Here is a 24,082-nt window from a genome sequence, read left to right on the forward strand (position 1 = left end):
AATCAGCTCTTCAGCCCAACATATTTCTTTTCCTGAAGGACGTGGGATGGTCCCAGCGCCGGGACACTCGGGGCACGGCCAGTGGGGCGACACTTCCGCCCGCCTGTTACCCAGCGGCCACGCGAACTCACCCGTGCCCCACCAGTTCCACGCGCGTTTATAAGTCCCGCCCACACAGCGAGACAAAGAGGAAGTGACGAACCTCTGGAGCGCGAAACCCCGCCCCTCACGCCTTTCCAGTCTCCGGTAGGTGACACAAGCCCGGAAGAGGCAGATACAAGGCCGTCGAGGGGCGGGGCGGGGTGGGGTAGCCATCTCCAAAGCGGCGGTTTACCGGAGGCGGTTCCCTTAGTGTCAGTGGTAACTTGAATCCGTGGCGAACCGCTATCGATACTAGGCCTGTGCAGTCTCAGCAGGAGTGGGACCCTGAGGCTTGAGAAACAGGCTTTTCTTTGGTCCGGGACTCCCCGGCGTCCAGCGCTTCCCCCCCATAACCGGACACCAATTATTCGGACTCTTTGCCTCAGACCCAGGTTCCCACCCCGCACCCTCCCAGCCCCCTTGCCCTACGGCTGCTACGCACTTTCCTCCCTTTCCTGCATCGCTTTGCCGCCACTGGCACAAACTTCGTTCTCTCATTCAGATTCTTCTTTCTCCCCCTTCTCGTCCCTGTTCCTTTCCGAGGGCGATCTTTAAACATTTCCTTCCTTTGTTTCTTCCCCCTTCTCTTCCCTTTTTTCCCTTTTCCTTCCTTCTTCTCCAGTATCCTTGTCAGGCTACTGCCTCCTCCAAGGCTTCTCTCCTTTTCAGGAGCCTGTGGCATACGTGTTAGGGGGTTGAGCTTTTAAGGCGGTCGTTTGAAGATTTTAAGCTTTTCCTCTCTCCTAACCAGGAATCATAGATGCCAGGAAGTATGGCCCCCCTCAAGAAGCCTCGAAATACCACAGAGTTGCCCCTGGCTTTAAACCCCCTGAAGAGCAAGGACGTGTTGGCAGTGCTGGCTGAGAGGAACCAGGCTATAGTACCCGTTGGGGCATGGGTGGAGCCTGCCCCGCCGGATAGTTCAGCAGTCCCGGCATCTGTGAGTGTCAGTTTGATGCAAGTATGGTGGGGTTCTTCCTCCATCTTTCTTTTTATTAGCCTTCTCAAATCCCTGGTGCTCAGATAAGATGAGCAGTCTGGGGTTACCGTTTCTATTCTGTCATAAATAGATATGTTCTTGCATTAGGATTATAGAACAAATATGTATCTGCCAAAACTTGCTGCAGCTTTAGTCGGCATAATCAAGTATTTGTTACCTATATATATTTCAGTTTGCTTTGCAAACCCTTGATTGCTTTCTATGCACAAGACATAGGCACTGTCTTTCAGACACTCTACAATGTAGTAGGGATGACGACCACAGTTAATGTAACATTGATTGCTTAAAGTTTATGGTAAGTTTTGTAATGGAGATTCAGTAAGGTTCAGATGTAGTGGGAGAATAAAGGAGAAAGAGATGAATTCTGATTGGGATTCCGAGAAAGTTTAACTGTAAATTCCATGAGGACAGGGATCTTTATGTTTTGTTCATTCCTGTACTGGCATATGGCAAGTCTTCAGGATATAGTTGTTGAATGAGTGAATGAGGTAATATAGTTTGTGTTAGTCCTTAAAGAATGGAAGTGCTGTGAGTACAGATGAAAGGGAAGAGCATTTCAGATGAAGGGAAACTTTTGCAAATTGACATGTGTGCCTGTCAGACAACTCTCTTACGTAGCTATTAACACAGGAGGACAATTTTGTAAGATTTTTTTTTTCCTTTTTGGTAAGAAGATTTTTGATTGTCTTTCACCAAACTGTGCTCCTTAGCTATTTGTTCATATATTATTGTGGTTCATTTATTATTATAAATACCACATATTTATAGTAAGTTGTTTACATATCTCCTTTTCCTGATGGAGCATGTAGATATTTATGGAATGCACAAAATGTGTGAAGATCTTCAGAATGTATAGACAAGGTGCTGGACATGAGTTGAAAAGTATGAGGTAGGTTCTCTTAGTGGTCCTTCATCTCAGAGAAGAAATGAGACATGTTTCAAGTAAATGTTAAATAGCAGTGCAATGGCATGTATGCATTCATTTTATTTATGTCTGTAAGGATGTATATACATATGCATTCATTTATTACTATGCTATTTCCAGAAAGGATTTTGAGTCTGAGTAGTATATGATAAAGTGCTAAGACTATAGCACTTAACGAAGAAAGATATGGTTTTGAATTGATGTGACCCAAGAAAGTTTAATGAAGAATTTCGTTAATCAAAAAGAAAGAGGATGATTCTCCAATTAAGAAGAATGGAGAGAGTAGGAAGTAAGCAAGGTATATTTAGGATTTAAGGGTAGGTTAGATTGATTGCAGTGGAAGGCCTAGTAGGGGCATGGTGGTTGATAGGATTGTGGAAAATAGGAGTGGTAGGGAACCACAGGAAATTTTGGAGAAGGGATTGACTTCATTCATTGTTTAATGTTTACAGATTAATTTCATGATCAAATAGTGTTTTGATTAGATTAATTGCTTTAACATTTTTTTTAAAGTTCTATTTTTTATAACTATTTATTTATTTTATTTATTATTTTTGGCTGCGTTGGGTCTTCATTGCTGCGTGCGGCTTTCTCTAGTTGCAGCGAGCAGGCTTCTCACTGCGGTGGCTTTTCTTGTTGTGGAGCACGGGCTCTACGCACACGAGCTTCAGTAGTTGTGGCACACGGGCTCAGTAGTTGTGGCTTGCGGGCTCTAGAGTGCAGGCTCAGTAGTTGTAGCGCACGGGCTTAGTTGCCCCGTGGCATGTGGGATCTTCCCCGACCAGGGCTCGAACCCGTGTCCCCTGCATTTGCAGGCGGGTTCTTAAGCACTGAGCAACCAAGGAAGTCCTGCTTTAACATTTTTAAAGGTGAAGGAGCGATTGGCTCCTGAGGGACAAATTAGGATGTAATGGTAACAATTTAGGCATGAAGTATAGCACCAGGATTTTAGTGGTAAGTAATGTAGAGGGAAAGCCTTGAAAAGGGGATTGAAATGGAAATGAAAAGGGATAAATGTACGAAACATCCCAGAAGAATCAGTAAGATTTGGTACAAAGTTATTTTGGTATTTAAATTATTGACACCTGTTTTTAATTGCCCATATTATGATATCTTTATAATATCAATAGCATAAAAATGTCTAAAAACGACCAAGATTTTCTGTGTTAAAAAGAATCATCACATGTTCCCACATATCAACTCAAAATATTAAAGTCTTGGAGCATGTGTAAACATGTCTCCTTTCCCTCATTTAAAAAATTCTGATCATTACCAGTCAAAGGCAATTTGATCAAGCATCTAATAGAACTCTTTATCACTTTAGCATATACAGCCTGGGGAATTCACTCTTATTAACAGACGTAGGTCTTGTCAACTTAGAACTTCTAAAGCTTGGTTACCCTAAGATCATGTCTATGCTAAAGGGAAATGTCTAATCATTTTTGTCCTTAAGTTTCAAGGAGCCATCAGAATTCCTAAAAACGCCATAGTTTGAGACTGCCCCTTAATTAAATTATCATCCAAGGATACTGCTTTCCTATCAGCATATATAGCTATTGCATTGTTTTATAATTTATCTGATTATCTACTGTTGTGTAAGAAACCACTCTAAACCACTTTAAAGGCATAAAGCAAACAATATTGTGCATCAGGAATTTGAGCAGGGCACAGAGGGGATGGCTGGTCTGCTCCACAGTGTCTGAGCCCTCAGTTGGGGTGACTCCAATAGCTGATGATGTCTGGAACAACTTGACTGGATTCTGGCTGGTGGCTGGATTTCTTGGTTCTTCTTTATCTGGCATCTGCTGGGCTGTAATGTCCTACATGGCTTTCTTACTCATATATCTGGCACTTGGGCTAGGATAACTAGAATGGCTGAGGGCTCGCTGGACATCTTCCTCTTTCCACGTGGTCTCTCTGCTTGGCTAGTATGGGCTTCCCTAGGTGGAGGTTGCTTTATGACCTTGCCTGGGAAGTCATGGAGCCAACACTTGTGCCTCAGTCTATTGAGTATACAGTCAGACTACATTCAGTATGGGAGATGACTACACAAGAGCATATATACTGGGAGGCTTGATTCATTGGGGGCAGAAGGGGAGATCACCTTTGGAGACTAAGGACTATGAAATCTAACTATTAGTTCCACCATATATAAATTATCTGAATGTATTCTTTGATTGTCCTGAGAAACACTTCATTCTGTATTGCCCCCTTGGATAGTCTATAGGGTGCAAAAAGGCTATGAAGAATTGGTTGTACAATTGAAACAGTACGGTTGTCCCTCAGTATCTGGAGGGGATTGGTTCCAGGACCCCCCTCTTCCCCCACCTCCCCCACCTGCAGATACCAAAATTCACAGATGCTCAAGCAGTTGTATAAAATAGCATAGAATTTGCATATAACCTATGTACATCCTCCTATATATTTTAAATCACCTCTAGATTACTTATAATACCTAATACAATGTAGATGCTATGTAAATAGTTGCCTGTGCTTGGCATATTTAAGTTTTGCTTTTTTGGAACTTTCTGGAAAATTTTCTTTTCATCCATGGTTGGTTGAATCTGAGGATGATGAACCTGTGGATACAGAGGGCTGACTATTTATTTTTGTTTAACCCAGTATTTCTCAAGTTTATATGATTCTGGGAACCTCTTAACATCCCATGGAACAAGTATTTTCAGGTTCTGGTTGTCTTACACAATAGTGTTGATAAGAAAAATATGTTTCTAAAATATGTTTCTATGGTACAATCTTATCTTTGGTTTATGCTTGAGATCCACAATTTGGAACCAGTCATGCACTTCAATAAGACGTTTGATAATCCCAAGGTGCGAGTAAAATAGGGCAGACAGAGACAATGGGAATAAAAGAAAGGCAGAATGGCTTAAATTTGTCTGGGTCTTGACTTAACTTGATTCACTTGTTCAGGCTTTACTACATATATATCTACTTTGGAATTATTTTACTTAATTATTCATTGATATCTGTCTTGTACATTCTACTCCTATGGTACATACTCTTGTAGAATAGTTTATGGGATAGATTTCTTGGAAATTTTAATTTTAATTGGAACTTAAATTCATTTGATTTGGAGAATTTAATGACTCTCTGTGAAATAATTTGGGGCACCCCTCAGAATTAGAATTTGGAATCACTGCATTAGAAGAAAGGATAGATAGGAGGTATGATGATTTTATTTAATATGAAGATTCCTTATGGAAGAGAGACATAGTCAAGAGAAAAGCAGTACAGTATAGGGCATAAGTGTTGGAGTCAGAGAAACTTCTAGCTCTGCTGCTTGCCAGCTATAGGATCTTGGGCTACTACTAAAGATTAATCCTTCTGAGCCCCATTTCCTCATTTTTAACATAAGAGTTAAGAATACCTAGTATTGGAGGTAGTTTTGAGGATTCATTGATACAAGGTAGTTAAAGTGTTTATCTCATAATAGATCTTTAATAATGGTAACTGCTGTTATTATAATGACTTTGTTATTCAAAGCACTTGGAGGAGGCGAACAATGATCAAGGACTCAAATGTGATAAAATGTTCCAGATTGTTTAGAATGTTTTGGAATTAAGCATTATATAAATATTGAGTACCTTTGTATTCAAGGCTCTGTGTTGTAAACCATAGGGGAAACAAAGGAGAATTAAATACATTTCCTGCCCTCAAAGAATTAATCATCTAATGGGGGAGTTAAGAAGTATTGTACTCAACGTTAATAAGAGTGAGAGGTACTAGATGGGTATTGGATGGTCTTGACTGAGTAGGCCTTTTCTAGATAGAGGTGACAAGAAGGGCATGCTAGGTTAAAAATGAAGCCTAATTCTCATTTTATAATAGGACATAGTGGGTGAGTGGTGAGCAATCTGGTATATCTGGACTATTTTACTCATTTTAGAAAATGTAACATAATATAGGTTTGAATTGGTTCATTAAGAATTAATGAAGATACTTTTAGTTCTCAGTACAATGAAAAATTAAGATTTGATTTGAGTGCTCACAGATTCCAATTTTTGGTTTGTGATTTGGTTTAAGTTCTTGGTACTCACTAGCTACGTCTAGATTATCAGCTCTGAACTCCTGTGATTTCCTTACTGTATGGGGAATTTTGGGTTGTAGAACTGAATTATTTTTTCAGGGCTGTATTCTGACTGCTTTGTGTTTACAACAGAGTCCTAATGGGCAAAACGAATGGGACATGTAAGTTTATTTTCTATTTTTCATCTTTAAAGACTTCAGCATATTTGATTGAAGAAGAGCTAAAGGAACAGCTAAGAAAGAAACAAGAAGCTCTGAAGCGTTTTCAGAGACAAGTCAAACGCCGAGTAAATCAGCAAATTAGGCTGAGAAAAAAGCAACAACTTCAGAGGTCTTATGAAGCTGTAAGTTCAAAAGTGAGCCTGAGTAAAGATTGAATGGGAAGTGTGTTTGTTATGAGAAATGCTATTAGGCAATGACAGAATCACTTTTCTTTTGATTCCAGGCTTCGCATAATCTGATTTACTAGTGAGGGCAGTGGATTGTATATAGAGAAACTGTTGTTTCTGTTTCCTGTGTTGTTCTGACTCCCTCTTTTGCTTTCGCCAAATAGTTATAAACAATGTCAGAGTTTGGGGTTGGGGTTTGAATTCTGGCTTTGCTGCCTACTAGCTTTGTGACCTTGGGCTAATTACTTAAATTCTCTTGACTATAGTTTCTTTATGTGTGAAATGGGGATATGATACTTGTTTCTCAGTGTTGTTTTGAGAATTAGATAATGTAAAATATTAGCACATAGTAGGCGCCTGGTAAATGTTAGTTTTTTTGCCAGCTAAAGTCTTCCCCTCCTTCCCCCCAACCCCAGTTTTAAAGCTTTTGGGCTGCTGGTAGACATTATTTGATTACACTGGACTGGGGGAAGCTCACTCTTTCTTCCTTTGTGTAGGCAGAAAAAGAAGGCTCTATAGCCATGCACTCTTCTGATCCAGCATACTTAACTCTTAAAAGAACGAGTGTTTTTCCAAACCATTTGAATGCTGCTATTGGAAGTGCTAGGTTACCTCCTACCCAGAAGCTTGAGGATGGAATAGAAGATAGAGAGAATCAGAATGAACTATTCCAACAACAAGCCCAGGCTGTAAGTACATATTCATTTTATTTTATGTCTCTGGGTTTTTTTTAGGCTATGATGTAGAGATTAGGAGGTGTCGCATTCAGCTTCGCTTTTTATCACCTCCTCTTTTTATTTACCTTTGTAAAGTGGGGAATAGGGGGATGATGTTTATTTTTATATGTATTTTAAATTTATATTTATTGGTCAGACACTTAAGAATCATCTAAAGAAAGGTGCCAAAGTGTTAGAGTTCAAAACTTATTAGAAAGAGCTTTAGGTCAAAGAATGTAGATTTTTCAGTTATACAGAAATTGTGTTATGGGTAAGTTACTCTCAGTTTGTGGCATATGGACAAAAGATTATTTTTGTTTCTTTTTTCTGTCCCTCAATCTGATTATCACAATAAATTGATCTATAAGTCAAGTAATAATATAGTAAACTCTAAATTAACATATTCAGAATTTTTTAATGTAACTTTTTAGTGACTCACTTTATATAACGAATATTTAAAAATTAACCACCATGAGTAGATTCATCCACTCAAATCACTTGATGCCATCTAATCAGTACCCCCCTCCACCCTGCATAATGTACCCAGGCTTTTGTCCGGTTGATCATGTTCTTCAACTCTTCTGTGGGAATAATCCTTCATCTTATCATTCCAAAATGTAATCCTAGGGTTAGTGAGAGGAGAACAAAAATGTGGAAAATTATGATTATGTGAAAATAAAAGTTGTGTGATTGCTGACATACTTCGTCATAAGTATGAATCAAATCTGATTATGCTGTTAGTATAAATAGGGAAAGCTTTATAAGCACGTGTTATGTTGAAATACTTATTAAAAAGATTTTTCTCTCTGCCCAAACTATGACTTTTTCTTGTCATTATTTGGTTTGTAGTGATCATTTTTATAACCATTTGTGTTTTTAAGATTATGAACAGTTTACTGAGCAAATATTTATTGAGCCAGGCACTGCAGAAATTGCAAAGGATAGAACATTGACTGGGACAGAATAACAGTCCTTGCTTTCATGCTACTGGTAGCTATAAATTCCATTGTAGTGAGGATTTTACTTCATCTGTTTGATACATGAATAGGACACATCAGTCCACAGATATTTGAATATACTGTGTTTGTTAAACATTGTAGGGATACTAATATGTGAAATAGGACCTTTCATGGGTTTATATTTCCAAGTAGAGATACAAAGCTGGTAGACCCCCAATCTATTAGATAATAATATGGAGATATTTGCTGCATTGTTGATAAATTTGTGCAGTGCAAATTCAAAAATTTTTTAATTCCAAGGAAATAGTTTGGGAAGAATTCCTGGAAGAGGTGGATTTGAGCTGTGTATTTTGAATTGGTAAACTGAATTTAATTGGTAAATTCAAAAGAATTTTGAGATAGGAGGAATAGTAAAAAGTCTAGAATATGTAATGAGCTTAGTATTGGGTTGGCCAGAAAGTTCGTTCAGGTTTTTCTGTAACAGCTTACAAAAACCCGAACAAACTTTCTGGCCAACCCAATATATTTGCTAATAAGTGATGGAACCTTTCTAATTGATAGTGTACAGGGTAAAGCAACAGAAAATGAGGTTAGACGGGTAGGAAAAAATCAGGTTATGAAAAGCCTTAAATGTTCCCCAAATCTAAAAAGTTTTTATACCGTTTTTTTTCTTTTCTTTTTTTTTTTGGCTGTGCCTTGTGGCATGTGGGATCTTAGTTCCCCAACCAGGGATTGAACACGTGCCCCCAGCCATACAAGCGCGGAGTCCTAACCACTGGACCGCCAGGGAATTCCCAACCCTGTTTTTTTCTTAAAAGAAGATGCACTACTGAGGAATGTTCAGTGACTTAAACTACTTTAAGCCTGTAAACTTTTGTCCATACAACACCATGACAATAGATGCTCAATTTTTTTTAATCTTACTGTTTTTGTTGCAGTTTCTATCCACTAGATGTCGCTAAGAACTAGACAATGAGACAGAGTTCAAGCACTAACTCCTTTGGGACAGTTTCAGGCAAACGGAGAGTTGGTCATCCTGTCTCTACATGTGTTCTCTCTTCTTTACTTATTTTTCTACTACTAACTGGTATTTTCATCATCACAGCTCCAAAACTTTGGCATACCTGAGGCTCCTTTAGCCTCTTCTCTCCATCTTAGGATCTTTTAGGTCCAGCTCCTGTCTCTGACTTTTTCTCTGAACACTTCCTTGTTCATTATGTAAGGTAAGGAATCTTTATTGGCCCATCCTGCCTTTTTGCATTAGGTCTAGGTTACTGGCCAGCCTCTAGTTTGGTATGCCTACTTAAAGGTAAATTGATGCACTACATTGGTGTTCATAGTCTATGCTAAGGGCCTCATGTGAATTTTTAGGTGTATGGTATTTTTGTGGCTGTAGAAAAGTCTAACACACTGAAAAATCAATATGTTATCTTTTGCAAATAAACTATATTGTACTTGGATAGAATTCAACTTTGGGTAGATTTTTATGGCATTAACATACATTTAAATACATTGGTATTAGGCCTCCATGGCAGTGCAATAGGTGAAATTCTATAAATGTTAGATCTCATCTATAGTCTTTTCCCATGACCTACATGTTATTACTACATTGTTTCATTTATATAGTTCCATATAAATTCCTAATTGTCTGAATAAATTAAAAAGAACTGAAGAAAATATGAACAATGAGTGGGGAACAATGTCACAGTAGATATCTATATTTGTCAAATTTCATCCTACATATTTGTTTGAAGTTTTACATTTTAATATATGATCAGTGTTTGCTTTAGATTTTAAGATTTAAGTCTCAAAATTTGTTTATTTAAATCTCAAAATTTGTTTATATAGTACATTTTATTGGTCAGAACTACCTTTGCTTATTGATAGCTGGGTTTTCTATGTAATTATATAATAATTTATTTCCATCAGGGAATTTTTAAGTCTTGGTTAGCAATTCAGTGCCAGTCTTTGTTGATAACAACAGCTACAAAGGAATGAAAATTGTGTCTAAGCTTCTAGGACAGAAAAGACTTTTGGGGGAGTTCCCTGGCAGTCCAGTGGTTAGGACTTGGTGCTTTCACTGCTGTGGCCCTGGGTTCAATCCCTGGTCGGGGAACTATCCCGCAAGCCGCGTGGCGCGGCCCCCCAAAAAGCAAAAGAACAGACAAGACTTTTGGTCAAATTTTATGTTTTGAGTAGTTACAAACACAACACAAATATGTGTTTAAACTCACATATGTAAATATATATGTATATATATACACATACAAATGCATATATATACACACACATACTCACCAATATATGTAGTGATCACCATTATCTTACAATAAGAGGAACATACTTCTCTGCCTGTTCATTTTACATAATTTGATTTTTACCATCCCCTTGTCTTCTGTGTTTTGTTTAGTGCTTATTAACATTAACTTTGGTCTTTGTATTAGTTTCCTGTGGCTGCTGTAACGAATTACCCCAAACTTAGTGGCTTAAAATGACAGAAACTTATTCTCTCACAGTTGTGGAGGCCAGAAGTCCAAAATCAGTTTCACTAAGTCAAAATCCAGGTGTCCGCAGATTCTAGGGAGAATTTGTTCCTTGACTCTTGAAGCTTTTGGTGTCTGCTGGCATTCCTTTGCTTGTGACTACATCAGACCCATCTCTGCCTCCATCTTCACATCACTTCTTCCGTATGTCTGATCTTCCTCTACCTCTCTTATAAAAACACTTGTGATGGCATTTAGTGCCTGTCTGGATAATCCAGGATTATCTCCTCATCTCAAGATCCTTAATCACACGTGCAAAGGCCCTTTCTCCTTATAAAGTAACATTTCAGGGATTAAGCCCTGATATCTTTGGGTGGCCATTATTCAGCCTACTACAGTCCTCATAGCAGGTCATTGAAAGGATCTTTTGGTTGATTTGATGAAGGGTTTTGGTAAAGACAGAAAAACTGAACGTAATGTTTAGTCCAACTGCCGGACCAGTTGAAATATCCTGCTTAAGGGACTAAAATCAATCTGCGACTAATAGAGGTTTGGACTTGATGGAAAATGCATATTATGTACTCTTATTTTAAATCTGTTACAGCAAGTATTTTGCATCCTTGGTCACTTTGTGCAGGGCAATAATGTCTACCACACTTGGCAAGGAGTAAAAGTAAGCATGTTCATGGCCCTGTATTTTTTCATAACTTCAACTGCAGATATACTATCTCTTTTTGCGTTGTGATTAACTCTATCTTGACCCCTTTAGCCCTCTGCACTAACCAAATTTAGAAGTCCTCCTCTTAGTAGAATAAAGAGTAATGTTTCAAGCTGATTTCTCTGGCTAGAGGTATAGACCTTCTAGAAATGAGGACAAAACAGAGGTGATAATGCTGTAAGGAAACCGGGCTGTTAGCAAGAGAGTGTTTTTATCTCTAGGTCACTATTAGTAAATATCATAAAGTATTTGTTATTTATATCTGTAAATCATAGTCATTATTTCCCTTTAAGGGAGAAATGATGTCATTAAACTTTCACTGGATGGGTTAGAACTGGTCCTGGCTTCGCCATAATTTCACTGAGTAGTATAGGGAATGTGCTTTTCTGTATTTTCCTTAAAGGAACATTCTGTGCAGATATGTGAAATGTAAATTAGGCTGTGTGCTTCTCTGAAAAAGAAATCAAAATAGATACTTACTGAAATTGCTAGGTAGAGATAAGGAATGAACACAAAATTAACATATTTAATATTAATATTTATTATCAATTGTTACCTAGAGTACCTGAGACAAATTGGTTCTGTTGACAGGTTTGAATTTATACTCTAAATTAACTTAGGAAGGCTTCCTGGAAGAAGAGACATTTGAGAAAACACTAAATAACTATAGTTTTCAAATGTTATGTGTGAAGAAGAGACTCATGTAAATAGGAAAAAAGGATTTTAGGGGGACTAGGAATAGAGTCTTCTTACAAGGAGTGATAAAAGTGATCAGTCATGCAAGGACCAGTTGAAGAAATAACTCTTTATTAAGAAGATGGATAGAAGGTAAGGAATGTATCTGCTCAATAATTTCCAAATTCAGACTTTTAGGTTCTAAAATTTTTGTGTACGTACTTAATATAAAGCATACATTATTAAAAAATGATTTGAGTAACAGCACTTAAATCAAGTTATGAAATACAGTCTCTTAAGATAATGAAAATAATGTTGTAAATACACTTATCAGCAGATCAGAAAATCTCCTTTCCAAGTAATCCTCTTGTCTTAGGTCTGGCATTTTTTTAATAATAGGGGCCTGTTTTCCTGTTGGAACACTTAGTGAATTTGGTATTAAGACTTAGCCTGTTTTTGCTTTCTTTTTTTCCCCTTTCTTGGGCAGCTTAGTCAAACCATGAAAGAAGCACGTCAACGGCTGGCATCATTTAAAACTGTGAATAAAAAAAATGCATCGGTGTTTCCAGATGATCGAAAGAAAAACTTTCCCACCCAAGAGGTAAATTAAATTCTAATGAGCTGGTTCGAAAAATACAGATAAAAAATAAGATAAAGATTAATTTACATCTCTACATTATTTAGACCTGAAAAATAATTGGAAATAACCTTAATTATCCAATAGTAGGGAGCGGTTTAAAAGTTATGATATATTCGTTTATAGCTATTATCAAAAATATCATGCTTTCAAAGGATATCTGAAGACTAGGGAAAGTGTCTGTGATATAAAGAAGTTAAGTGGAAAAAGTAGGATATAAAATTAGATACAATATAAGGTCAATTAAAAAAATTCATTCCATAAATATTTATGGAATGTCTACCATTGCCAGGCATTGTTCTAGAAGCAGGACTTAACAGTGGTGAAAAGGTAGACAAGGAGCTCCTGTGTTAGTAGGGAAGCATATAATAAATAAGCAAATAAATACAAAATATAATTTCAAATGATAAGTGCTATGAAAAAAATAAAGCAAAATATCGAGATGGGGAGAGAATGCTGTGAGCACAGACAAAGGCCTGGAAAGAAATGGACCAAGAGGTTAATACTGATTATTTCTGGATAGTGTTATTACAGGTGATTTTTATTTTTTTCTCTTGGTTTTCTTTACTGTAGAAATTTTCCATAATGTATATATTTTATTTTTTAATCAGGAAAAAGTCAATACCATTATTTTTTTAAAAGAAAGAAATTCTTTTGATTCAAAATATAGAATAAGTTTAGAGTGAATAATTGGAACCTAAATATGGAGTTAGACTTAAAAGAATATTTAAAGCTATGCTTGTAAAATTACATTGTTTTGGTGCCTCCTTATTTCCATGTTCACAAATTTGGATGTTAAACCCATGTATTTTCCTGTGTTTACTTAATTTTAGCATTAATTTCAAGTTTTGATAGGCAGCATCAGTAAAATGGATCATTAATTAGTCTTTTTTTCCTCTTTTTTTTTGGTACCATTATGAACTCTGTCTCTTGCTTAGTTCTTTCTCAGTTTTGCTTCCTAATTGGTATTTTTTTACATTTTCCTAGGTTACATATATGTGTATATTTTATTTTGGTATTTTTTTCTTAAGTATCTCTGTGCAACCATCAAAGACATTTGTCTCTTATATGTTTGCAGTTGGTAGAATACTAAGCTCTAATACCTTCCTCTTCAGCGATAATTAAGAAATTTATAGTTAAATATAAAAAACAAGTGGGCATGGGTGTGCCTACATATGGCATTCCATCTTAGATGCATTAAGTATGGTTAACTTTTTCTAGGATTGCCTTGTTGTGACTTAAGACTCTTTTGAAACTAAATTCTTGACTTAGTTTCTTGACAATTTTCATACCTCTACCACGGATTTGGCAGTACTATAGTTTGGTCCATAAGACTGACTTCCCGGTACTGCTCAAAGGAGATGATTGGACACATTTTATTTAAACCAGAAAAAAAAAAAAGGGTTATCAGAGCCTAGAGACTGATACTTCACATTGTGTGGAGCATGTTCAAATCTTTCAACTGATGTTTTTCCCAGAAAGAGTACTGTTCCTAGGCCTGACTGAAATAATTCTCCAGTAGAAGGGAGGAGGATTAAGTCTGAGATAACATCCTTGTGTAAACCAGTTTGATACGTCAAAGGTGCCATTTAAGTGTAATTCATTATGATGTTGATGGTGAATTCAGCCTAGCTGCTTGCTTCCAAAGAATGCATGTGTGTTTTTCAGGTAAAACATCACAAACAAATCTACTCCATATAATTGAGAATGATCTAAGAAATTAGTGAAATTTTTCTTATCAAGTACGTAGTCTTTCCCTCAAATCTGAGCAGTTTTCTACCCATTCAGTTGTGTGAAGGAGGAAGCTGCCAGTCAGAAAGGAAAACAATCTATAACCCAGCTGAACTCTGGTTTCGTTTTCTTGTTTCGACTGACATTAGAATCTCTCTGGTTGTTATTGTTGTTCCAGATTTAGAGATAAACATAGAAGAGATATATTTGCCTTGCCCACTGTTAGATCACCAAGACAAAATTATAAGCCTTCTGAAATTGTTACTGGCTAGGATAGGGGCAAATTATCATCTATAAAGTTAAAATATTCTCCTACCAAGATCAGCTCCGTGTTTTGTGACCACCTAGAGGGGTGGGATAGGGAGGGAGGGAGGGAGACACTAGAGGGAGTGGATACGGGGATATATGTATATGTATAGCTGATTCACTTTGTTATACAGCAGAAACTAACACAACAATGTAAAGCAATTATACTCCAATAAAGATGTTAAAAAAAAAAATTCGGGCTTCCCTGGTGGCGCAGTGGTTGAGAATCTGCCTGCTAATGCAGGGGACACGGGTTCGAGCCCTGGTCTGGGAAGATCCCACATGCCACGGAGCAGCTGGGCCCGTGAGCCACAATTGCTGAGCCTGCGCGTCTGGAGCCTGTGCCCCGCGACGGGAGGGGCCGCGATAGAGAAAGGCCCGCGCACCGCGATGAAGAGCGGTCCCCGCACCGCGATGAAGAGTGGCCCCCGCTTGCCGCAACTGGAGAAAGCCCTAGCACGAACCGAAGACCCAACACAGCCAAAAATAAATAAATAAATAAATAAATAAATAAATAAGAAAAAAAAAAAAATTCTCCTACCAGGAATTTCACTTCCATGTGTTTGATATGTAAGTGACTTGTTTGTATACTTGAAATAGAACTCACTATTCTGTATTAGACTACCATAACCTGCTAGGATTGCTCCAGATCTTTCACAAAAACTCAGCTTAGTGTCATGAGCATATTGCTTTCTCTAGACCATTTATATTTGTATTAATTTTTCTTTTTTTTCAGAAAGCACTTTGTAGGAAACCATCATTCACTAGGATAAATGTAGGGATAAGAGGAGAAATGCCCTTTGAGGTCCATCAAGGTCTTTTAACTCTTGTAGATTACCAGAAATTTATGGAAGATCAGGTAGGGAAATGTAAAGAGTAGAGGAAAAAAGATGCCTTGTTAGAACTATCCACAGCTAATTAAGGATGGGTTTAAGTATTAAGATTATAATGCCCAATAGTTGTTTTTTTCTAACAGTTTTATTAAGCTATAATTCACATACCACGCAATTCACCCACTTAAAGTATACAGTTCAGAGGTTTTTGGTATATTCACAGGGTTGTGCAACTGTCACCACAATCTAATTTAGAAGATTTTCTTCACCCCTGAAAGAAACCCTGTACCTGTTAACTGTCACTCCCCAGTCCCTCCCTGTCCCTACCCCCAGTACTAAGCAACCACTAAACTACTTTCTGTCTCTGTAGATTTGCTTATTCTGGGCATTTCATATAAATGGAATAATATAATATGGGGTCTTTTGTGACTGGCTTCTTTCACTTTGCATAATGTATTCAAAGTTCATCCACATTGTAGCATGTATAAGTACATCAGTATGTCACACTTGGTATATCTGTTCATCAGTTGATAGACATTTGTGTTGTTTCCATTTCTTAGCTTTTATGAATAATTGTGCTATAAGCAGTTTTTACATGTTTTTGTATGGACATTCATTTCTCTGGTTGTGGAATTTCTGGGTCATGTTAACTCTATGTTTAATATTTTGAGGAACTGCCAAGGTGTTTTTTTTTTTAATTTTTAAATAATTAATTAATTAATTTTAAAATTTATTTTTGGCTCTGTTGGATCTTCATCGCTGTGCATGGGCTTTTCTCTAGTTGCGGCGAGCGGGGGCTACTCTTTGATGCGGTGTGCAGACTTCTCATTGCGGTGGCTTCTCTTGTTGCGGAGCATGGGCTGTAGGCACGCAGGCTTCAGTAGTTGTGACTCGCGGGCTCTAGAGCACAGGCTCAGTAGTTGTGGTGCACAGGCTTAGTTGCTCCACAGCATGTGGGATCTTCCCAGACCAGGGATCGAACCTCTGTCCCCTGCATTGGCAGGCAGATTCTTATCCACTGCGCCACCAGGGAAGCCCCTGCCAAGGTGTTTTCCATCAGCAATGTATGAGGGTTCCAATTTCTCCACATCGTCTTCAAAACTTGTTATTGCCCATCTTTTTTATAGCCACCTTAGTGGGTGTGAAGTGGTATCTCTCCATACTTTTGATTTGTATTTTCCTGATGACTAATCATCTTGAGTATCTTTTCATGTGCTTATTGCCCATTTATATATCTCTCGTGGAGAAAATCTGTATTCAAATGTAGTGCCATTTTTAAATTGAGTTGTCTTTTTATTATCAAGTTATAAGAATTCTTTATACTGAATACAAGTCCCTTATCAGATACTTGATTGCAAGTATTTTCTCCCATTCTCTGGGTTGTCATTTCATTTTCTTAATGCTATCATTTGCAGCACAAAAGTTTTAGTTTTGGTATAGTCTAATTTATCTATTTTTCTTTTGCTGCTTGTGCCTTTGGTGCAGTATCTATTAAGCCATTGCTTAATCCTATGTCTTCTTCTAAGAATTTTATAATTTTGTCTCTCATATTTAGGTCTATAATCCATTTTGAGTTAGTTTTTATATATGGTGTGAGGAAGAGTTCTAACTTAATTCTTTTGCATGCATTCTTGTTTCTACCTGTAACAGATACATTTGGTTGTTTTTTTTTTTCTTTTCCATTTTTGTTTGTGTGTTCTTTAGGAACCTGACACTGAGCAATCTTCATCTATTATGATAGATAAGAAAGGGAAAAAGAATTTGTCTTGGGGGGACCAGCAGGATCTCCTTTTTGAAGACAAGGATATACCTTTCAGCACAGTTCAGGTAAAGCAGAGTGAAAAGAGATAGTGTAATAGAAATTAAAGTAATTATGATTTGGACTAGAGATGCCAGTATTCTTGTACTGGTTTGGGACTGTAGATTTAGGTTCTATTGAGTTGAGCAAAGACCGTAATTTTGCATTTTATTTTAGTAATTTGTTTGACTACCGTATCCTTTTAAGATTATTTTAGGAATCTTGCAGAAAACCCAGTGTTGCTGATGCTTGGCATTCTATATTTGATGTTTATGTTCACTTTTAGAAAGTACAATTCAAAAATCCATTATTTGCTGTGATGGAAGAGGAAGAGGTAAAGCAGTTACATCAGGATGTTCTGCCAGAAGCCCAGGATTATCTTCCAGAAGCCCAAGGTGACCTGCTGCAAACCCAGGGTGATTTGACAGGTGTCTGCAGTGTTGAGCTGGAAGCCCAGAGCGTTGAGCTGAGGCTCAGTGCCGAGGATATCGAGCTGGAAGGCCAAGCTGTTGAGCCCAAAGCCCAGGCTGTTAAGACCAAAACTCAGAGTGTTATGCTGAAAGATCAGAGTGTTGAACTAGAAGATGGGAATATTGTTTTGGAAGGCCAAGCTTTTGAGCCCAAAGCCCAGGCTGTTAAGACCAAAACTCAGAGTGTTATGCTGAAAGATCAGAATGTTGAACTAGAAGATGGGAATATTGTTTTGGAAGTCCAAGATTTTCTACTCCAAAACCAGGCTTTTCTACCCACAGACCAGCATATTCTTCCCAAAGACCAGAATGTTCTACCCAAATGTCAGGACCAGGATTTTCTACCCACAGACCAGCATGTTCTTCCCAAAGACCAGAATGTTCAACCCAAATGCCAGGACCAGGATTTTCTACCCAGAGATCAGGTAAAATAGAGTGGAAAGGAGATATAACAAAAAGAAATAAGCTCTTTAAGGCTTGTAGTGGGATTTGCAAGGACTATATTGCAGCTGATTTGGAGAGCCATAGTTGGAACAAAATAGTTTACTGATTGATTTATCAAATAAATGTCCAGGGTTCTTATTAAGTGTTAAAATATTATCAGCAGCATATTACTCCTGTCTGGACAATTTGCTTTTTAAAAAATTTTCTTCATTAGGGAAAGTATTTCTTGCAGCCGTCATTTGTTTTGAGAGCTGAAAGATGGGAAAAAAGAGTGGCCCACAAGTGTCCAACAGTATTTTTTACCCAGGTTCCAAGGTCAGCCCTCCACCAGGGATCAGTTAGACCAAGAGGAAGAAGAAAGGGATCAACAGGAAGTAAATTACTTAGGGTTGTGGCTGGATTTATGGGGAATAGAGTATAATGTGTTAATTTATTCTATAAGATGTTCAATTGTATTCTGACCTCAGTTAACTCCTGAATTCTCAGTGCAACCTAAAGTATTATTGATTAACCTGTCTTTCTTAACTGAACAATTGCTATTTTATATTTGTTCTTTTTTAGAAAGCAAATTTGAAGCCGCCAGCATCAATTTTGATAGGTAGGAGTGGGGGAGAGGTGTTTCCTCTGGATGTCCATCAGGATCTTCTACACAGGCATCAAGATCAGGCCTTCATCAACAGCAAGGTAGAGCAGAAAAAGGAGAGAGACCATCAGGAACTGCATTGTTTTGGTTTAGTTTGGAACTTTCCAAGATTGTTCTTAGCTAGATTTCAAAAAGTATGGTTTTCTGTTGTATTCCATAATGTTTCACATTATCTGGAGTTGAAAAAATTACCGCAAGGCTCCCAATAAAGCCTAGAATATTATTGCTATCATGTTACTCCCACTGAACAATTTACACTTTATGTTTTTTTCTCTTTTAGAAGGTACGCTTCAAGGAGTCATATTGTGATATGACAAATGAGAAAGGGAGAGAAGACTTTCCTCTGGCAGGTTATCAGTATCTGCCTCCTAAACTTCAGGACCAGGCCTTCATCAGAGATCAGGTAGAGCACAATCAGAAAGAGATAGATAGGAAATAAAGTAACTGGATTTTATACATTTTCAACAACTGGTAATGTCAAATATAGAATCAGGTCCTTGTTCAGTGAACTGTATCAGTCAAATCAGTTCTGTCATTCAGAAGGATGATAAATCACATTCATATTCTTATTGTGGAATCAGACTATTTTAATTTACTAAGATTATACTATAACTTTTGCTGAAGCCCACTTTATTACCACAAGCATACTGCCCTTACGTGAATATTATAGGAAGAATTAGCAGATACTAAATTACTTAAAATTTGGGAGGGGGGTTTGTCAGACTATTCTGTACGTGTTTGGGGATTAAAAATTAAGATCTATAGAGTTGGGGTAAAAGTATAACATCCTCATTCAAACCAAAATGCATCAGAATATCCTCATCTGGTACCATTTCCCTGGAGTTCTCACTGAAGCCTAGAGTATTAAGATTAGCCTGTTGCCCTGGTTAGACGACTTGTTTTCTGTTTTTGTTGTTTCTTTTGAACATGTTTCTGAAGCAACTGTCATCTTTTATGAGAGAAGAGAGAGTGAGAGATGAATTGACTCTGGGGTGTCATCAGTATGTTAAACCTAAAATGCAAGACCAAGCCTCCCCTAGAGAGCAGGTAGAGCAGAATACAGTGAGAGCACTGTCTACTTTCTAAAAGAGTAACAGATGAAATTACTTAAGATTTGGGCTGGAGCTTGCCAAGCTAGCTAGTATGTAGACTACATAGAATTAAAGCTTCTAGAGTTAGGCTAAGGGTATGATGTCTTCATTTATTTCAGAGTGTGCCAGATCTAAAGAGTCCAGGTGAGAAAGCATACCTCTGTCATTTGGGTTAAATAAGAGATAGGTTTTATATAACATTGATTGGTTATCCGTAAATTGTTCTTCTTGAACTCAAGTCCTTCAGCAAATTTGGCTTTTGACATTTAGTCTTATACATACTGAAGGAATTCTACTCTTGGCCATCTGAAGCAGTACACCAAAGCCAGACATCCAATTTGCAAACCAATTATGATGAAGGAAAAAACAAGCTGTTTGCCACTCAAAACTTCCTAGACTTCACCACTTCTAGTGTTTCTGCATGGAGTTATTGGGGACATCGAGTAGGAGTACTTTGGGAAATGACACAAGCTTTTTTCCTGGCTTTACCTGAGAAAATGCTAGCAACATTATAAAAATATTGCCTTGTTGCCTTATCTTCTTCCAAATGTGTTGTTGAATAAAGAGTTGCCCCATGCAAAAAATGAAAAAGAAAAAAAATGCCAGAATAATCTGGGATTTGCTTTAAAATACTCCAGGAAAGAAAGTGGGAGAAGAGATGGATGAAAAAACATGATGTTGCTGGGAGGGACAAATTGGGAGATTGGGATTGACATATACACACTACTATATATAAAATAGATAACTAATAAGGACCTACTGTATAGCACAGGGAACTCTACTCAATATTCTGTAATGGCCTATATGGGAAAAGAATCTAAAAAAGAGTGGATGTATGTATAACTGACTCACTTTGCTGTGCACCTGAAACTAATACAACATTGTAAAATCAACCATACTCCAATAAAAATTAAAAGAAAAAACAAAAACAAAAAACATGATGTTGCTAATTGTTGGTGCTGGGTGATAGGTATCTGGGATTTATTATACTAATTTTTTTCCCACTTTTATGTATGTTTGGAAATTTTATATTAAACACACACATGCACACCTCTAATTGTTATATTACCCTCCCCTAGTATCATTATTTCGGGGTTGTCACTGAAGTGTACAGTATTGTCACTAACCTATAATTTTTGCTTAGACAATTAGTTCTGTGTTTTGTTATTCCTTTAGAACAAGTGTATCAAGCAGCCCTCATCTTTTGAGAAATGGGAGATTGAAAGAGGAGTTGCTTCTGGAGTGCCATCGGTATGTTTCACCTGGTATTCAAGACCTAGCCTCTCCCAGAGAATAAGTAAAGCAGAATATAGTGAGAAGTAAGTAACAGAGAGTAAATTCCTTAGGTTTTGGTTCAAGATTGACAGGGCAAAGTAGTAACTGCTTCAGGGGTTTAGTGTTAAGGTCAATAACAATGGGCAAAGATATAATGTCCTCCTGTTCCGTGACCATTCTGCCCTGTTGAAACTACTTCTGGCCTCTTCACTGAAGCTTTTACTATTGCCCTGGCATGATGCTACCGCTTGGACAATTGATGTTCAATGTTTGTTTTCTTTTAGCACAGGAACTATGGGCAGGCCTCACATAATATGACAGATGAGAGATGGAGAATGGAGTTATTTCTGGAGCATCATGAATATGTTTTACATGAAATCCAGGATCCAGGCTCCACCAGAGAGCAGGTAGAGCAGAGTATAGTAAAGTGTAAGCAGCAGAAAGTCAGTTAGAGTCTGATATAGACTTGCCAGAGCTATGCTACCAACAACAATGATGATGATGATAGTGTTATCTCTTATTAATATTATCAATAATGTTATTAATATTATTAAGACTAACAGCTTAAATTCATTAAGCATTTACCATAGCCAAAATGGTTCTAAAACTTTGTATCCATTGTCTCATTTAACTCTCACAATTACCCTGGGAGATGGATACTATTATTATCCTTGTTTTATGGATAGAGAAACTTATTGCTTTGCAGATACAGTTAAGATCCATAGTAGTGGCAAGAAGTGTAATGTCTACTTTTATGCCGTAATGTATTAGACTATTCTGACCTATTTAGATTACAGCAGGGGTATCGCTGCAGCCTAAAGTATTTTTACTACCATTACGTCACTGCTCACACAATTTGGTGAATGCATTTGTATCTTTTAGAGCTTACGCTCCATACAGCAACCGTCTGTTGGAATAGCTGAAAGACAGCGAGCAGGTTTGCTTCCGGCCGGCCATCAACATCTTCCACCCAAGCACCAGAGAGAGGCTTCCAGCAGCAGACAGGTAAAGCAGACTGTAGAGTATGAGCCCTGGAGTTTAGATAGGGTTATGGGTCCTACTGAGCTGGGAGCAGTAAGGCTGAGCAAAAAGCAGATTCTGAGTTTATTTCATAGTGTGTAAAATCTAAGATTACTCGCCGAAGCCTAGGGTATTCTCAGGAGCGCTTGTTGCCTATTGGAAAATTGTATTTTTTACATGTATGTTCTTTTATTAAAGGTGTATTTCTGGTGGCCGTTGTCTTCTATGGTGTGAGAGGGAAAGAAATAAGTGGTTTCTGAGGGGGAGGGGTCAGGAGGATCTTTCACCAACAGCCAGGACTAGATCTCCATTAGTAACCTGGTAGAGCATAAGGTAGGATCACCAAGAAATAAACTATTCAGAATTTGGGCTGGAGCTTGTTAGGGTTATATTGCCTAAGTTTTGGTGTATTGATTTAAGATCTATAGTTTTTCAAGAAAATGTCACAGTACGCTGGCCTACTAAGATTTTTCTATGACTTAACTGAAGTCTAGTTTATTCCCACTAGAATTTTACCATTGTCTGGATAATTTCTGACTTGTGGTTTCACGTTATTTTAAAGACAGAGCCTTCAGGCAACCAGCGTTGTTAGACTATATGAAAGAGAAAAAGAGAAATTTCCTCTTGGCTGTTTTAAGAGATCAGAAAGAAAAGGAGGCATAAAGGCAGAATTATGGATTTGGGCTGAGGTTTTTAGGACTAAACTGCAGATCCTCTGTTATTTTTGGTTTGGGTCTCTAAGATTGGTCTAAGGGAAGGCTGTCATGTTTTCTTCTGCATTGCCATTTATATATCCTGAACTATGCCAGGCCCTTTTCTACTTCAGCTGTTTTGCTTTTTTTCCCCCTCTGCTTGGATAGTCTTCTCTTTTTTCTTCACAAAGTTGGTCCCTTCTCATCCTTCACGTTTCAGCTTAAATGTCACCTTTTTAGAAAAGACTGCTCTGACCACCTTATCAAGATTAGGCCTCCCCTCTTCTGTTTTTCCTCTGTCCGTGCATTCTGTTTGTTTCCTTCTCCATAAACAAGACAGTTCGTAATTATTTACTTATTTACATGGCTTCCACTAGTCTATAAGCTTTATGAGGAGAGGCACCACACTTGTTTTGTTTACTGGAGTGTGGACAGCCTTTAACATGGTGCCTGGTACCTGCTAGTTTCTTGCTAAATTTGTTTAGAAAGAATTAGTCAATCAAACACTTATTGAGCACCTGTTTGATGTTAGCCATTGTTTAGGTTCTAAATATCAAAGATATAACTATGAACAAGACATAGCACTCAAATTTCAGACAGTCTAAAGAAGAGAGACTGACAAATAAGCGATAATTTTGAAGCAACGTACTTAGTGGTAGAGGATGCGTAGGGCATTAGCTGAGCACAGAAGAGGGGTACCTGATCCTGACTGTTTAGTTGAGGGTGCAGCTTTGGTAGTCAGAACCTCTTCTTCTTGTCCTTCTGCCATACCAGCCCTGAAAATCCTCAACCCTGGATCAGTCCTTTCACATTTTAGGCTCCCAAATAATCCAGCCTTATTGGAAAAAAGCTCTTTAATAGTGTAGATTTATACACATTCATCCTTACGGTTTATAGTCACAGCTGGGTCCCCAGTGCTGCCTAGCTTTTTCCTTACTTGCCACTTGTCTGCTCCCTCACCTATGGCCCACACTGATAATTCTAACCCTTAAATACTCCTTAAAGTTCCTGCTGCACCCCCATACTCTCAGACTTTCGTTAAAAAAAAAAATAGAAGCCATCATGCAATCACTCCCTTGACCATTTACT

The 24,082-nt window shown here is 37.8% G+C and overlaps 1 protein-coding gene across 3 annotated transcripts in view; it reads left to right on the forward strand.

Moving 5' to 3' along the window:
* Nucleotides 1-310: 310 nt before the first annotated feature.
* The window catches only part of CCDC15 (coiled-coil domain containing 15), a 53,272-nt gene continuing 29,500 nt past the window's right edge, over nucleotides 311-24,082 (forward strand). For all 3 annotated transcript variants that reach the window (XM_057552405.1, XM_057552406.1, XM_057552407.1), the window contains exons 1-12: nucleotides 311-533; nucleotides 893-1,081; nucleotides 6,308-6,457; nucleotides 7,000-7,191; nucleotides 12,541-12,654; nucleotides 17,265-17,387; nucleotides 17,645-18,253; nucleotides 18,834-18,956; nucleotides 19,196-19,318; nucleotides 21,183-21,325; nucleotides 21,571-21,688; nucleotides 22,164-22,286. In XM_057552405.1, coding sequence (XP_057408388.1) covers nucleotides 902-1,081; nucleotides 6,308-6,457; nucleotides 7,000-7,191; nucleotides 12,541-12,654; nucleotides 17,265-17,387; nucleotides 17,645-18,253; nucleotides 18,834-18,956; nucleotides 19,196-19,318; nucleotides 21,183-21,325; nucleotides 21,571-21,688; nucleotides 22,164-22,286 — 1,998 coding nt within the window. In that variant the 5' untranslated portion in view covers nucleotides 311-533; nucleotides 893-901. The remainder of the gene's footprint in view (nucleotides 534-892; nucleotides 1,082-6,307; nucleotides 6,458-6,999; nucleotides 7,192-12,540; nucleotides 12,655-17,264; nucleotides 17,388-17,644; nucleotides 18,254-18,833; nucleotides 18,957-19,195; nucleotides 19,319-21,182; nucleotides 21,326-21,570; nucleotides 21,689-22,163; nucleotides 22,287-24,082) is intronic.

The sequence above is a fragment of the Balaenoptera acutorostrata genome, chromosome 9, assembly GCF_949987535.1.
Source record: "Balaenoptera acutorostrata chromosome 9, mBalAcu1.1, whole genome shotgun sequence".
NCBI classification, from domain to species: domain Eukaryota; kingdom Metazoa; phylum Chordata; class Mammalia; order Artiodactyla; family Balaenopteridae; genus Balaenoptera; species Balaenoptera acutorostrata.